Source organism: Stegostoma tigrinum, chromosome 25, assembly GCF_030684315.1.
Source record: "Stegostoma tigrinum isolate sSteTig4 chromosome 25, sSteTig4.hap1, whole genome shotgun sequence".
Taxonomy (NCBI): Eukaryota; Metazoa; Chordata; class Chondrichthyes; order Orectolobiformes; family Stegostomatidae; genus Stegostoma; species Stegostoma tigrinum.
In genome coordinates, this window is record NC_081378.1 from 4,421,936 (window position 1) to 4,436,145 (window position 14,210).

Consider the following 14,210-nt stretch of genomic DNA (forward strand, 5'->3'; position numbering starts at 1 on the left):
TCCTGGAGTGCACAGCTAGACGAGGTGGTATAGCAGGGACGGTAGCAACATTTCGGAGGTATTTCAACGGATACATGAACAGGCAGGGAATAGAGGGATATGGAGCATGTGTAGGCTGATGGGGCTATTTTAGAATGACATCAAGGTTGCAAAGATATGGTGGGCTGTTCTATCGACCACAGTGATGTGTGAAAGATTATTTGTGAAGCTTTTCAATGTATAAAATGCCCAAAGAATAAAAGCCAGCCATTAGTGTGCTGCCTTGTCACATCATTTACCTTCTTCCACTGGTCTGTACTTCTGCAACTTGACAGAATATATAAGTCTCTCTCGCACACATGTGCATGCACGCGCACACGCACTCACTCACTCACTCACTCACATACACACACTCACACACACGCACACACATATACTCACTCTCACTCACTCATATACACACACACACACACACACTCACTCAAATGCATACCACACACACTCATACACAGATTCTCCATCCACATACTTTTATTTTTAATATGTCCTTTGTTACATTTCACCCAAGGATATCTCAGTTTGCTTCATTTAAATTTAGTACTGTTCTGTGCTGTCCCTTTCAGTTGAGGAGTAATCTAGACTCAAAAAATTAGCTTGCCATCTCACCATGGATGCTGGTTGGCCCTCTGTGATTTCCTACATTTTTTTGTTTTCAATACAGATTCCAGAATCTGCAATAATTTGCTCCTCCATTCTTTAGTTGTTCCTTGCTGGAAAATCTGCTTCTAAGTGTCGTCAAATCATACATGAGCATCATGTTAATAAAATGTGAGGCTGGATGAACACAGCAGGCCAAGCAGCATCTCAGGAGCACAAAAGCTGACGTTTCGGGCCTAGACCCTTCATGTTGACTGGTTACCCCAGACTGGCAAAGTATTCACCAAACCTTGATCCCTCAGCTCCCGCTGGCGTCTTCAGACTCTCTAGGCATAATGGTCCAGGGGGTGTCCTTCTAATTCCCATTCTAAAACAGAGGAAAGACTATGACAGAGGGAACCTGAGAGTCTCTGGCACTCATTGCCACAGAGACCTGTAGGGACTGAATCCTTGTGTACATTTATGGCTGAAGTAGATAGATTCTTGATCAGTCGAGGAATCAAAGGTTACAGGGAAAGGGTGGAAAAGTGGATGTGAGGAGCCTCGGATCAGCCATGATCCTATTGAATGGCAGAGCAGGCTGAAAGAGGCCGAATAGCCTGCTGTTCTTCCTGCAATGTACCAAGTTTATTCTGGTTTGAGCTTCAGTACAGGTAGTAGTAAGGCTGTTGGCTAGTAATCAGGAAATTTGGTTTAATGTTTTGCAGGACATGGGTTCAAGTCCTGGCTTGGCAGATGGTGAAATTTGAATTTGATTAAAAAATCTGGAATTAAAAAGCCTAATTGTAATCGCTGCCAATTGTGGTAATTCCCCATCTGGTTTACTGATGTCATTTAGAGAATGAAATCTGCTGCCGGCGCTTGATCTACATGTGACTCCAGACCCACAGCACTGAGGTGGACTCTCGACAGCCCTCTGGGCAATTAGGGACAGGTAATAAATGCTGCCTGGCCAGCGACACCCTCATCCCCTGAATTGATATGAAAAAAACACATACCTAGAGGAGGTGCAGAGATAGTGGTAGAGTTGGTTGAAAGAATGACATGATGCTGTAGTGCCGTGAGTTCACTTTTCACGATGGTAACCGACGGATTTTAAATTCAATTAATAATTTGAGATTTGCAACCTAGCCACAGTGATGGTGGCTGTGAAATGATTATCACAACCTGTCTGGTTGACTTTAGGGAGGGAAATCTGCCCTCCTTGGCCAGGCTGGCTTCATATGTGTAACTCCAGGTCCTCAGCAACTTGGTTAACCCCTAACCACCTTCTGAAATGGCCTAGGAATATTCAAGGCAAGAGATTCTGGCCTTGCCTGCAAAGCCAGGACAACTGGGCCATGTCCCCGAGGTAAATTGGAAAAAAAATGTCTGTGGTACATTTAAAATAAATTGCCTGAAGAGAAATAATTGTCAGAGTAATGGAGAAGAGGTAGGAGAGTGGGGTGCACTGAGTTGCATTATGGACAGAATGGCCTCCTTTTGTATTAGATGGAAGGCCATACATTCCAGAGCCCTGATGAAGTTAAAATGGTGCTTCGTGCATAAAGTATGAAGAACAAATCTCAAACTACCTGAGGTTCAGAGGAGAGGTGATGGCCTAGTGGTATTATCATTGCACTGCTAATCCAGAGATCCAGATAATGTTCTGGGGACTTCGGTTCGAATCCTGCCACGGTGGATAGTGAAATTTGAATTCATTAAATATCTGGGATTAACAATCTAATGATAACTGTGAATCCATTTCCAGTTGTAGGAAGGAACCCATCTGGCTCACTAATGTCCTTTGGGGAAGGAAACTGCCATCCTTACCTATTGTGGCCTATATGTAACTCCAGACCCACAGCAATGTGTTGACTCTGAACTGCCCTCTGGGCAATTAGGGATGGGCAATAAATGCTGCCTGGTCAGCGACATCCTCTTCCCGTGATTAAATAAAGAAAAAGGCTGTGAGCATTCCTTACAGAGTGTGTCATACAATTAATCCCAAAAATATCCAGCCAGCAGAATTAAACTGAGCATCTGTGCTGTCAGTGTCTCTGTACATGGCACTGTTAGCACGACGGGTTCTAGACTTTATATTCAGCAATATTTTTTTCCCTGTTGAATACTTTTGCCAAAAATACCTTTGTGAGCGTAAAACCAGGAAACCAGTGTTTTTAATCAAACATTAACACAGATGCCCCATTGTGTTTGTCACTAGTAGACGTACTCTGCTTGAAATAATATTGTTCTACCAATAGATCTTGCTAGTTGACAGTTTTTCAAAGCTGACCGGCAACAATATTTGACAGAAAAGGGAGTTAAATATGTCTGGTCAAACTGGTGAATGCATTTTGTTTAAAAATGTAAGCTTTTTTAAAATTCTCTCGTTGGCTGTAACTCTGGAAGTTGAGGAGGTTAATTGATCCTTCAAACCAGATCCACCATTCAGTGGGAACATGGCTGATATGGAATAAAAAACTCAGAAATAAATTTCATTAATAATTGTAGTGGAAAATTCTCAGAAGAAACCTGACCTGGCCTGGCCTACACGTGACTCCAGACCCACAGCAATGTGGTTGTCCCTTAACTGCCCTCTGAAATGGCCTCACAAGCTGCTCAGTTGTACCAAGCCGCTACAGAACATAAACACATTGTGGGTCTATCGACACCCCAGGTACTGCAGCATTTCAAGAAGGCACCTCACCACCACCTTCTCAAGGGCAACCAGGGATGGGCAATGAATGCTGGGCCCAGTCAACAATGCCCACATCCTGTGAATCCTCCTCCATGTATTAAACTTTGTGCTTATTCCTTGACATTCCTAAATTCATCTGATTGACTAATGCCATTTACAGAAGGAAACTGCCATCCTTACCTGACCAGGACTACATGTGACTTCAGACCCACAGCAATGTGGTTGACTCTTAACTACCTTCTGGGATGGGAAAGAACTGCTGCCCTCATCCTATGAATGATTTCAACAAATAACAAATAAAAGCCAAAAGAACTGCGGATGCTGTAAACCTGGGACAAAAGCAAAGTTGCTGGAGAAGCTCAGCCGGTCTGGCAGCATCTGTGGAGGAGAAAACAGAGTTAACGTTTCGGGTCCGGTGACCCTTCCTCAGAGGAACTGAGTAAGGGTCACTGGACCTGAAACATTAACTCTCTTTTCTCCTGCACAGATGTTGCCAGATCTGCTGAGCTTCTCCAGCAACTTTGTTTTTGTAAAAAAAAATCACAGCTTAACAGAAATCTGTTAATCTCAGATTTAAATTTGACACTTTGTGTATGTTTTTTAAAACAGATTTAATAAACCTTACTCCACCATCTAAATTGCAACATTGGACAATTTTCAGAGCATAAGAAATTGGTGCAGGAGTGGGAATTCATTCATTCTGTATTCAGGCTAAAAACCTGCTGTTACTTGAGTAAAATTACAACGTATGACAGATGTGTAACAACTGGCAAAATATCATGAAGAATAATAAATGTCTAGTGGAGAATTGCTCTCTTGGAGCTGAAAGAGGACATTTGCTGACGTCTTCCCACAGCAAGAAGTTGGGGTAAGGAATGTACTGCCTGGAAATGTGGCGGGGGGGCAGGTTTGATTGAGGCTTTCAGGAAGGACATTGGATGGTTATTTAAAGAGAAGCATGGGTTTGGGGAGAAAGTGGAACATTGCTCACTTGGAGAGTTGGTGCAGTCAGGATGAGCTAAATGAACACCCTCTTTCAATGCGTAAACCTTCCGCGTTTATATATCGCCAAGAGAGACACGGTAGGTTGAGTTGCTGTCCCATGTTGCTAGCTAGCTGCAGTTTGTGTTGGAGGTGATGCCCACTTGGTGACTGAGGGGTTTGGGTTTATTCAGTGACGCACTGTGGCACAAGGCGTTGGGACTTCCAGATGGCTACAGGGAGCATCTGCAGGTGTCCTACTCGCCTCAACTGTTCTGTTGTTTGCAGCCGCGAGCAAGGCACTAAGCACCTCCTCCTCCTCATAGAACGGGGATGTTCTCCTGGAGCTGGCTTGCAGCCGTACACATCAGCACATTACTGGTTGCAGAAGGCTGCTAGGTAACAACAGGCTGTCCGTACCCCAGAGAGAACCCTTCAAAAAGTCCATTCATGGCTGTGAGGCATCCTGTCCCCACTGGAGATGTGAAAGGTGCAATAAGAGAGCAGGTCTTCATTTGAAATATACAAATAATGTAACAATAAGAGGCACATAAACTCGTGGTTTGTGTGATTTTTGATTACCAATTTTGTTAACAAAAATCAAATTATAGAACATGGGATATGGACATCACTGGCTGAGACAGTTTTTATAGCACATCCGTCCTTATCCTTGATCTGCTGCAGCTCATTAGGTGTAAGTGTAATGTACAGTCATACAGCACGGAAAAAGACCCTTCAGTCCAACTAGTCCATGCCAACCATATTCCCAAGTTAAACTAGTATTACTTGCCAGGGCATGGCTCATATCCCTTTCAAACATTTCTTATTCATGCACTTAGCCAGGTGCCTTTTGAACTTTGTAACTGCACCCACATCCACCCCTTCCTCAAGAAGTTCATTCCAAAGACAAACCACCCTCTGCGTGAAAAAGACACCCTTTCTGTCTTTAATAAATCCTTTTCCTCTCTCCTTAGAAATGTGCCCCCTGGTTTTGAATTCTCCCACCTTACAGAAAAGACCTTTGCTATTCACCTTGTCTACATGGTTTTATAATAGCACTGCCAGGGAGGGAGGGAGCGATTTTGACCCAGTAACACTGAAGAAATGGTGTTAAATCTCCATGCACTTTCGAAAGACTGTAATGTTTGGCTTTTATTTTTTTTCTACTTAATACTAAGAATTACTGTAATGTTTAACTTTTAACTTTGTTCTTTCTTTCTACGTTTTTCTCGTGTGTCTGTACCGAGGTACTTTGTACCCAAGATGGTCCCTTGTGAGGTGACATTATACACTTTTCACTGTGTCCTGTATTTTTGTATTTGAGGACATGTGACAATAAAATCTAAGTCGAAAGTCAGGGTGGTGAATGGCTCAGCGGCAAACTTGCAGCAGCTGGTGTTCCCATGTACCTGGTGCCCTTGTCTTTCTAGATGCAAGTTATAAAAAGTGTTGAAAGGACCTTTGGTGAATTACTGCAGTGCATCGTGTAGAATGCTTATATAAAGTCTGAATAAAACAATGTGCAGCATTAGCGGCAAATCTAAACCGAAAGTACAGGCAGAAAATATATTTATAAGAAATAAAGGCCAGTTCCCATGAGATGAGTGTAGTACACTGCATTTGACCCCAGTCCAACACTCAATGAATCTCATCTCAGTTGAAACAATTGTATTGTGTTGGGAAAGTATGACAGCATAGTAATTCTGTCTTTTTTGATGAGGCTAATGCTGAATCTAATACCTTAATCCTAAAAATATTCCATTAGTCAAAATTTATCTACTGTCTCCAGTGAGGTTATTCTTCACATTGATGTATTTGTTTGATCCCTGTCTGACCTTCATTGTTTTCTTTCTTTCAAGTGGCTTCCCCTCGCAGTCAGAGGAGCACAGCACAGTCTGCCGATTCAGTCGTTTCTTCTCCTTCCAGCAGTCCGCACCACATTGTATCCTGGCAGAGTGGGTGAGTCACATAGTCTGAGGGGGACAAAGCCAATTGTCTCTTTCATCATCAAAGCTCCCAACTCACAGAGCACACAACCGTCCACACCCAGATTCCTTAAACACAGTTTCAAAGAGCGATTTGATCACACATTAGAAAAATCTGCCTCCTGTAATTATCACACTAAAAATGCAGAACATGAGCAGACTGTACTTTCACATATTGACAGTAGAGTTGACAGGTGAGCAGACAAAGGTGTAATAACAGTTATCCCACAGAATTCATCAGCCATGATGGCTGTTGTCAGGGTTAACATTGCACAATGCTTAACATTTACATTGCTCTGTTGAAATTGAATGGTGAGCAAATAAGAATTAAATGCCACATTGTCAAAACAGAGCAGGTTGGAAATGCACAGCGTACCTAGCAGTGTCTAAGAGAAAATGCCCTGTTATATTAATATGCTGAACTTGATGCAGTCACAATGCAAGTCAGTCTCCTCCCTCCCACAGGATGTTTAAAAAGCTCAAACCAACTCAAAGGGAATAAATATTCTGGGACTTTCCTCCATGAGTATTAAAGCCATGATGTGGAGATGCCAGTGTTCGACTGGGATGGATAAGGTCAGAAGCAATAGGGTGACAAAGGAGCAGCACTCCAAAAGCTTGTAATTTCACATAAACCTGTTGAATTAAAACCTGGTATCATGCGACTTCTGATCATGAGTATTAAAGGCAGTCAATTTCCAGAGATTCCTGGGACTAGGAGATACAGATCCTTAGGTCTCACTATCTTTTGACAGGTCAAAAAGCAAGACAGGGAGATTTATGAGTCTGGCCTTGCTTCCTCTTCCATAGACTGAAAGTTAGATCTGTATATTTCTGGTATTTTCTGGTTTCACACTGTCTCTGTGTTAATCTCATCTTGAGAATTTAAACACTACAGTTCCTCTCATTTCTTCTGGTCTCCTGCTGTTCCTAAAAAGCTTTTAAATAATTAGCACTTTCAAAAAAATCTTTCCTATGTCTGAAAAGAGTAAGATCACACTTTTAAAGAGAACACTCGATTTCATGGAACATGCAAATTTTATTTCAGGGGCAGTTTAAACGAAGTTACAAAATTTGAAGTTTTAACTTTCTTAAAGTTCCAACGAAGAAAAGCCACAACTTGTAAATGAAATATTTGAAACTGAGTGTTTCAGCTCTTATCGCAGATCTTCAGCAGGATTGGATGAACAGTGTTGATTTTTCACAAATTGAAAAATTTAACTGAATGATTGTGGGGGGACCGTGTCTGTTTGATTTCCCAGTTTGCTCTGTGTGTTATATACACTGTACCTGGCTAAGTAATTGCTCAGGCAAAGATCCTGTCTTTGCTAAAATAAAACAAAGACCTACAGATGCTGGAAATCAGAAACAAAAACAGAAATTGCTGGAGAAACTGATCAGGTTTGGCAGCGTCTATGGAGAGAGTTAAAGTTTGGAGTCCAGTTCTGAAGAAGGGTCACTGAGCTTGAAATATTAACTCTGTTTTTGTCTTAACAGACACTGCCAGACCTGCTAAATTTTTCCAGTAACTTATGATTTTGGTTCTGTCTCTGTTATGAGTGAGCACAAGGCACACATGAGGTACCTGGAACAATGTCTTCACTTTACTGTGGCTATGTAGTTTGGATTATTTTATCCTTATTCAGTAACATGGGATATACCACTGACCACAGTGCACATAAAACTTGACATAAGTGTAAAACGGAGTCCCTTGTTCAACATGCCAAGTTTATATGTACACACCCTCATTGAATCTACAATTCAATGAGATTTGAATCAAACCCAGCTCTCACTATCTAGTACCAGGCTACCATGCTGTAGTTTCCTCATTAAGATTATGTTGTGATTGAGTTATGGAGCTGTCATTGAAATGGCATCAATCAATTTTCTGCTCCCTCTGTAGATTGTGGATACAAAACTTACTGTTTCTATTTAAGAATTTGCACAAAATTGAGGTTTACATGGAGTTATTTAGTAGCAGAGAACCTGCAGCTTGCTGAAAAAAGAGACACATGTAATTTTGGGCACTCTGTTTTTGGGTTTTACAAGCACCAGCTCATTATGTAAAGTCAGAATCTTGCCTGTTGCACCCAGCCAAAGGAATAGACTGGTGTTCGATACAGGCCGCCCCATCCAATCACCATGATGACCCCAAACAGCCCACATTTGCAAAAGCCAAAACACAGTGTTTGACATTAGGTGCGATTCTATGACTGAACTGCATTCACTAAGTGATCCCAAATGTGCTGCGAATTACACTAACAACCAGTTTAGGATTGTCAGTCAGAATCACATGTTTGCAAGTACTGGTAGCTACATACAACAATACACAGGACCCCATCCCTTCTACACAGAAAGAACGTGTACCTGTTTGAACTCCACAAAGCAGGTGACAGACACTGTCTGGTTCACTGCTCAGGGAAATGCCTTGGCAAATCAGGTTCAATCAGCCTGGTTTAAAATTTAAACAAAGCTTGGCAGTTAACTGTCAGCAACATCAAACTGGTGCTTTGTCTATGGCAATGTCTCCCCAAATCTGCCTCCACTTCCCAGCCAGTAGTCTTACTGAAAAGCCATCAGCACTCTCCTCTCATGCAAAATAAATGTTTGTTTCCCTTTGTTATTCTTACAGACTGCGCTGATGATTGCATGATGAAAAGCTCTGATAAAATGTGTCTTTTTTCAGCAAAACTGTTCTCCTTAGCAAAGAGACTAAAAGGGATCTCACAGGAGGTGTTCAGAATAATGAGGAGCCTGTGTGGAGGAGATACACTGTGAAGCTTCTTTAGGTGGATGGGTAGGGGGTAGAAAACACCACTTTCATGTGATTGGCAAAAGAACCAAAGGAGACATGAGGAAATCTTAGATAATAAAATGTGAGGCTGGATGAACACAGCAGGCCAAGCAGCATCTCAGGAGCACAAAAGCTGACGTTTCGGGCCTAGACCCTTCATCGATGAAGGGTCTAGGCCCGAAACGTCAGCTTTTGTGCTCCTGAGATGCTGCTTGGCCTGCTGTGTTCATCCAGCCTCACATTTTATTATCTTGGAATCTCCAGCATCTGCAGTTCCCATTATCTCATGAGGAAATCTTTCAGGACCATGGAATTCAGTGCCTGATGGTGTGTAGAAGACAAATGCAATCACAGTTTCCCAAAGGGAGCTAGATAAGTATCTGAAAACAAGGAAAAGGTGCAGTGTTTCAGACAAGGGGCAGGAGGGTGTGACTAGCTGAGAGCCAATGTGAACATAACAAGCTGATCCTTCCCACCCAGTCGAGGACATAAAAGCTGGAAATTTTTGTTTTTTTTAACAAAATCTGACCCTGTTTCTGTAAAATTAACCTTTGAATGGAAGTAAACCTTTTTGACAATTACCATTAAAGCTCGGAGTTAAGGGTGAAGAATGTGCACAGGAAGAGTTGCTGTATGTTATAACTTGTGTCGTCATCATTTTGTCGTCTGTGTATCACTGTTCAGTGTCTTCAGATTGTGTGGCGAAGTTGAAATCTGAACAAAATTACTGTAATGTAAGACTAAAGTTTCAATATTACGTCCTAATCCTTCAATACTTTAACAATAAGGAAATTAAATCACCAACAAGTTTCTTGCTAATTTCTGAACTACCAATTCTAACTAACATTTTCCCTGCTTTCTTCTTTTTACTAATATTCAGTCTTATCTGCTCCTCTTTTCACCTGCCTTTCTATAGAGGTACAACAGAAATGAGCACACCTCACGATGAACAGACCCAATCGTCAACTCACCAAAGCCCTGTAAAATAGAGGTACAGTAATAATCGGTTATGTGATATAACACCCCTCACTGTCTGTCTTTGTGCCATTTAACTGTATGTGGGATGGTTCATTTCTTACAGTCCCTCTCTGACAGCACTGTGCGTGTCCCTGCTCACCAAGGGCTGGGGCTGTTTAAGGAGGCAACTCACCACCACCTCCTCCAGGGCAGTTAGGGATAGGCAGTAAATGCTGGCCCAACCAGAATGCCCACATCCTGTGAATGAGCGAAATAAATAAAAGAAAAAAAGGAAAGAGCTTTGTTGCAATCACACCTTTGTGATAGAAATGAAATGGAGTCAAGAGTTTTGTTTTAGAAGTTTTATTATTGTAGCCACTCCCATAGGTTCAGGAAATAAATGCAATGTGTGGCTTAGCATTAGGCATTTGGTCTAACTTTAGTCTTTTCCCTTTTGCAATCCTGGTCACCACAAAGTCCCAACCTCATATTCTGATCTGCTACGTTACCTGCAGTTCTCTGCTCAGTATTTGAGCCCATAAGTTTGTTCGCAGTTACTGTGCACGTGATCGCCATTCACTTACTCAGTGTTTGAAAGTGTAAGTGTGTAATCATCTGCCTGAAAGGTACTAAAATGTGAGGCTGGATGAACACAGCAGGCCAAGCAGCATCTCAGGAGCACAAAAGCTGACGTTTCGGGCCTAGACCCTTCATCAGAGGCTCCTGAGATGCTGCTTGGCCTGCTGTGTTCATCCAGCCTCACATTTTATTATCTTGGAATTCTCCAGCATCTGCAGTTCCCATTATCTCTGCCTGAAAGGTACTGCCCACTTTGGTCCTGTTGAACCACTTGGGGAAGTTTCCCTAACCCCTTCCCACACACTGGGAGTAGTGTCCCTTAGAGCTTCCAGCCAGGACAAGAGGCCTATACCAATTGTTTAGGGTAGTCACAGCAGCCAAGGAATTAAAATTTGGTTCAATGATCTTGGGATAAACAGCTGTTAGTCAAGGTGACCAGTTAATCACTGAGTTGTGGTAAAATCCTCTCTGGTTCACTGATGGCCTTTCGAGAAGGAAATATGCTGTCTGTAGCTGGTCTGGCCTACATGACTCATAAGCGATGTGGCTGACCTTTATATTCCCTTTAAAATGGCTTAGTACAGCCATCAAATTGCATCAACAATTGCTGTGAAAGGCTGTAACACAATTCTATAGCTATGCCTTTATGGTGGAAGGTTGCTCATTACCACTTTCCCCAGGGCAATGAGCAGCAGAAGATAAATGCCTGCATCTCAAATAAGAAGAATGCATGCCTGGAGAACTGAAACAATGTTTTTCAATTTTAAATGCCCTGAATATTAAAGATTTGACTCAGCTGTTCTCTGTAAATAAAAATCCAAATACTTTCTATTCGATCTCAGTAGATGATGAGAGTGCAAAATTAAGCCCATTCAAAAACCGTTAGCTCGGTAGTTTTCTGTCTGTATCTTTATACTGAGCCGGTGAATTCTATAGTTTATTTTGTATCAGTCCCCTGAGGCAGTTCTATGGATTGCTATTGGGGTGGCTAGAATGCTCCTTCAACAGAAAATGTGCTTCTGATTCACATGAGAACATTGATCTATCTGACCCCGTGTGTCACACAAAGGACCAGCAAGGTTTGACCGTAAGGAGTCTGAATGGAGCAGTTGTTCGTTGGTTGTGTCTAACATTCTGAGAGAACTCTGATGGTCGATCCATTGAGACAAAGCTCGTCAGTACTAACCAACAAGGAGCTGGCACACTTTAATTACGTGTTTGTACACAAAGACCCGGCCTGAGAGTGTTCAGTCACGTTGTGCTTTTGTGATCTAAGGATAGAACAAGCCATACGTAAGAGGAATTTAGCAAATCTTGACAAACCTCTCAGCTCAGATGTATCGCTTCTCATTTACTCAAAGGAAGCGAAAGTCATTTCTTGATTTCAAACTGTTGTGAAAAGAAGCAATTCTGGGGAATTTTTTTTTTGTCAGATTTTTGAACAAGGTGGCTTTGTGTTTGGAATTATAGAATTTCAATTGGCTCCCTGTTTTTCATCAAGCTGGTAACTGATATGGGTTAGCTGCACAGCAGAAAGCCTGGCTACATTTACAGTGTTCCAGCTGCTTTATGAGACAGAACTTACAGGATTTCAAAATTGCCATTCAAAACAGCCCAGAGGTTAGGGCCAACTGCTTGATCCTTTGGCCTGCTGACCAGTTTCTTACACTGGGCTGAGTTATTTCACTTTGCATGAATCCATACTCTGAAACTCAGCTCAGAGCTAGCTTGCCCAGGCAGCACCAACAATGGTCTTAAAGGGATCCTTTGGTATAGGTTCATTTTCCTCTCTCTGTAGGGTATGCTTTAATGCAGCATGAATTTAGAGAAAAGAATTTTCTCTGAAGTAGAAGTAGCAAAGTATGTCATTGCTGTGATCTTTGACCTCATTGTGCAGGACCTTCGCGCCATCTTTTAATGAATCTTTACTGAAATGAAGGATTTTCTAAGTCTCAATCTGATACCCTGACATTAGTCTCTTGTCTTTTTAGACCTTACCAGGATACTTGCTACATGGACTCCCCACTCTATTCAGAAATGGCAGACATTCAGTGGTATGGAAGTGACAATGCCAAGCCTGGAACTCTCGTCTGACATCTGACCTCAAATCAAAGTAGAAAACGTCGACACCCCTCAGTGATCACTTCACTGCCCCTTGTCACTGCCTTACTCTTGTACACAGTCACTAACCAGCAACTGCAGCTCCAGGCTCACAGAAGGAGTCATGCAGCAAAGGCAAGACAAAGCTTAATTAAAGTACCGCAGACTGTGCTGTCCCCTCAGGTAGCCACTGGCCAACAGCCACAAGGTCTTTATGAATAAAACACGACACTGTTTTTTAAACTGTGAATCATATGCACCAGACATCCCGCTCTTAACGCCAGGTGCATGATTTTATTTTATTCCCTAATGCAGACAGTGTAATAATAAAGTACTCCAGAATTTAACCAAGTTTACTTGAAGATTACCAAAGACCAATGAAAAGCTAAAAGGAAAGAATTTGATGGACATTGGCCACTGGTTACCTGACAAATAAAAAGTTGTTAATCTCTTGTTTCATTAGTGGCTCTGGCATATAGTATGTGAAAGATATTGAACATGCATTCCACACAGTAATACATGCCAGAGTGCAGAAAAGCTTGTTTTCCTACAATACAGCAACAGAATTTTGTAATATATTTGTGGATAGTATATATGAAGGCAGGATGAGCTGTTTCTGATGCTCCGAAGCGTGGTCTAGTAGCTAATACATTAATTATATCAGAGCAAAAGCACAGAGTTAACATAATCTGCATATTTCTGGACTGGACAAATATTGCATAATGGTACAATTCCAGTCCTAGTCTAAGCTTCAAAACAGCTCATCGATTGTGAATGCTCTTCGAGGACTTCAGCTGATTTATGGGACAAGCCCTTGGAGAGTTGTCAACCTTTAGAAGGCCTCACAAATTTTTAAGAAGTATTTTCCCATGAAGTACTCATCAGAAATAATTTAATGGCTGGCACGGAAAGTTCACAAAGTCTGTGAAGCACAGACTTCACATCAAGGTGGCTGTAGCAACAGGACACTGATCTGGCCAAAAATATAAAAGGGAGCTTTTTTTTAAATTCTCTCCTTCTGAACATTTGATGGTTTCCTGTTGGGCTGGACGGTGGTGGGGTTGGCGCGGGGCTCGTGGGTGGGGGTGGGGGGGGGGGCGGGGAGTGGCGGGGTGGTTACAGAGGTGGGGGGGGCGGGGAGACAGCAGCAGGAATGCCTGCCTCATGGGAAGGCTGCTTAGTAAGCTGATGCAGAGCCATTGTGTGTGGTCCCATGGACAAGAAAGGATTGCTTCAGCAAGCGGGGAAAAAACACCCCAGACAGCACTGTTTGTCTTTGTGAGAGGACCCGGAAGGATTCACATTGAGTTGTAAGAGAGGCTAACGTTCACAAACATTACCCTACATTTGTTGTGAGGCAGAATTTTTCTAAATACAGTTTCAGATACCATTGTGCAAAATGTTAACATTCCAATATGTTTTCTAAATCAGTATTAGTTTTAGTTTGGACATAGCAAACCAGATCCAGGTGCTACCCAACAAACAGTTACCGCTAGAA

General features: G+C 42.1%; 1 protein-coding gene across 11 annotated transcripts in view; it reads left to right on the top strand.

Annotated features, from left to right (window-relative positions):
* frmd4a (FERM domain containing 4A) overlaps positions 1-13,777 on the top strand; it is a 702,228-nt gene extending 688,451 nt beyond the window's left edge. For 10 of the 11 annotated variants that reach the window (XM_048553974.1, XM_048553978.1, XM_048553975.2 and 7 more), the window contains 2 exons: positions 6,157-6,256; positions 12,604-13,777. In XM_048553974.1, coding sequence (XP_048409931.1) covers positions 6,157-6,256; positions 12,604-12,706 — 203 coding nt within the window. In that variant the 3' untranslated portion in view covers positions 12,707-13,777. Of the gene's footprint in view, positions 1-6,156; positions 6,257-9,992; positions 10,068-12,603 lie in introns of all 11 variants that reach the window. The other variant, XM_048553972.2, reaches the window with a different exon arrangement.
* Positions 13,778-14,210: the final 433 nt, after the last annotated feature.